The following is a 1,899-nucleotide window of genomic DNA, read 5'->3' on the forward strand; positions in this document are numbered from 1 at the left end:
TATTTTTGTGGTACTGGAGATTGAACTCAGGGCCCTGTGCTTGCCAGGCAAGTGCTTATTCTACTGAGCCATCTCCCCAGCCCAATATAAGTCTGTTTTGGCAGAACAGGGGATTGAACTCAGGCCCTTGCGCTTGCCAGGGAAGCGCTTATTCTACTGAGCCATCTCCCTGGCCCTGTGTACATTATTTATAACAGAAAACTTCAAATGTATGCTAAGACTAATGATTTAATGACACCACCCCCCACATTCACAACCAACACTAATCTTACTAATTTTAGGTTTTATTTTATTTTGGCAGAACTGGGGATTAAACTTAGGCCTTTACGCTTGCCGGGGAAGTGCTTATTCCACTTAGCCATCTCCCCAGCCCTAATTTTAGGTTTTAAACTCATGGTCAGTTTCATTTTATCTGTACAACCGTACTCTTCACACTCCTCTCCCTTACTTGATCATTCTAGTGCAATGCTATTATACCATTTGTTTGTAACTGTTTAAACTAGCCTATCTTTAAAAGAACTTTTAAAAATTACTGTACCACCAGTGAAATATTGCTAGTTGAAGTATATTTATATTGTACCAGTTCAGAAAGTTGTTTATCTGACCTGCATTTTAGATGTCAGCCCCACGGACAGAATCATGAAAGCTTAATGCAGTGGGGATTGAACTCAGGACGCTGTGCTTGCCAGGCAAGCGCTTATTCTACTGAGCTATTTCCCTGACCCCTTAATACAGTTTATGATGCAACTTTTTAATGACCTCACACTTGCCAGACTGGCATTGTGCTGCTGAGCTGTATCCCCAGCATAACTGGTCTTTAGGTCCAAAATAATTGGAGATTGCATTATGGATGCAAAACTGAGATTGTAAGGGGGAACTTATAAATTCAGTTTGATACTGGGCATGGTGGTGCACACTTGTAATCTCAGCAGTTTGGGAGATTGAGGCTGGAGGATTGCCATCAGTTCAAGGACAGTCTGAACTACAGAGTGAGACCCTGTCTCAAAAAGTAAAACAAATTCAGTTTGTTTTGCCCTTTTCAGTTTAAGTATATTCTGTATTTGCACATTTGTTTTTTTGGTGGAAATACTAGTTAATTGTGAAGTGTTCAGTTGATTTTGGTACACAGTTGTAGAAATACTGAAAATAATTTTCAGTATGTATTTTGGATTAGATTTGAGTAATTCATGAGTCTTTGTAAAGTTAGATCCATCTACGTTTTTTTTTGTTGTTGTTGTTGTTTTTTTGGTGTGTGGTATTATGGATTGAACATGAGCCTTACATATGCTAAGCAAGTGCTCTACCACTGAGGTACATCCTGAATCCTTTTTAATTTTATTTTGAAGCAAGTCCTTTCTAGTTGGTCAGGCTAACTGTTAAGTAACTGGGATTATATGTGTACACCATCACACTCCAGCTCAAATTGGATTCATCTGATTTTTGTGGTGGTTACTATTAGGTACTGGGTAACCATGATACATGTAAAATATGAGACAATTACAACTCTTTGATGCATTTTATCTCATTGTTTCCGTTTTTTCCTTACCAGCAACTGCGGAAGCTAGTACTTGAAATAATTCATAGAATACCAACCAATGAACATCTTCGTCCTCATACAAAAAATGTTTTGTCTGTGATGTTTCGCTTTTTAGAGGTAACCTTTCTGAGTTAATTCTTACTGTGTAGCCATAGTCAAGACTGAGTGGTTTTCTTACAGAAAAATTCAGTATTATACAACTATTTCCTTTGCACTGGAGTTTTAATTCTTATGAGTAAAAGTTTTTCTTTATTCCCTTTTCCTTATTTCGGGGGCCTGCCCCTTAGCTCAGTTCTTTAAGTGGCTGCTTCAACAAAGCAGTCAGGCTCAGGTTGCTGTGGTTCAATCCCCACAACACAAGC

General features: G+C 38.5%; 1 protein-coding gene across 1 annotated transcript in view; it reads left to right on the forward strand.

Annotated features, from left to right (window-relative positions):
• The window catches only part of Trrap (transformation/transcription domain associated protein), a 161,216-nt gene that overhangs the window by 23,433 nt on the left and 135,884 nt on the right, over positions 1 to 1,899 (forward strand). Inside the window, exon 5 of the mRNA XM_023713378.1 lies at positions 1,550 to 1,654. Coding sequence (XP_023569146.1) covers positions 1,550 to 1,654 — 105 coding nt within the window. The remainder of the gene's footprint in view (positions 1 to 1,549; positions 1,655 to 1,899) is intronic.

The sequence above is a fragment of the Octodon degus genome, unplaced genomic scaffold (genome assembly GCF_000260255.1).
Source record: "Octodon degus isolate 3935 unplaced genomic scaffold, OctDeg1.0 scaffold00031, whole genome shotgun sequence".
In the NCBI taxonomy this organism is placed as follows: Eukaryota; Metazoa; Chordata; class Mammalia; order Rodentia; family Octodontidae; genus Octodon; species Octodon degus.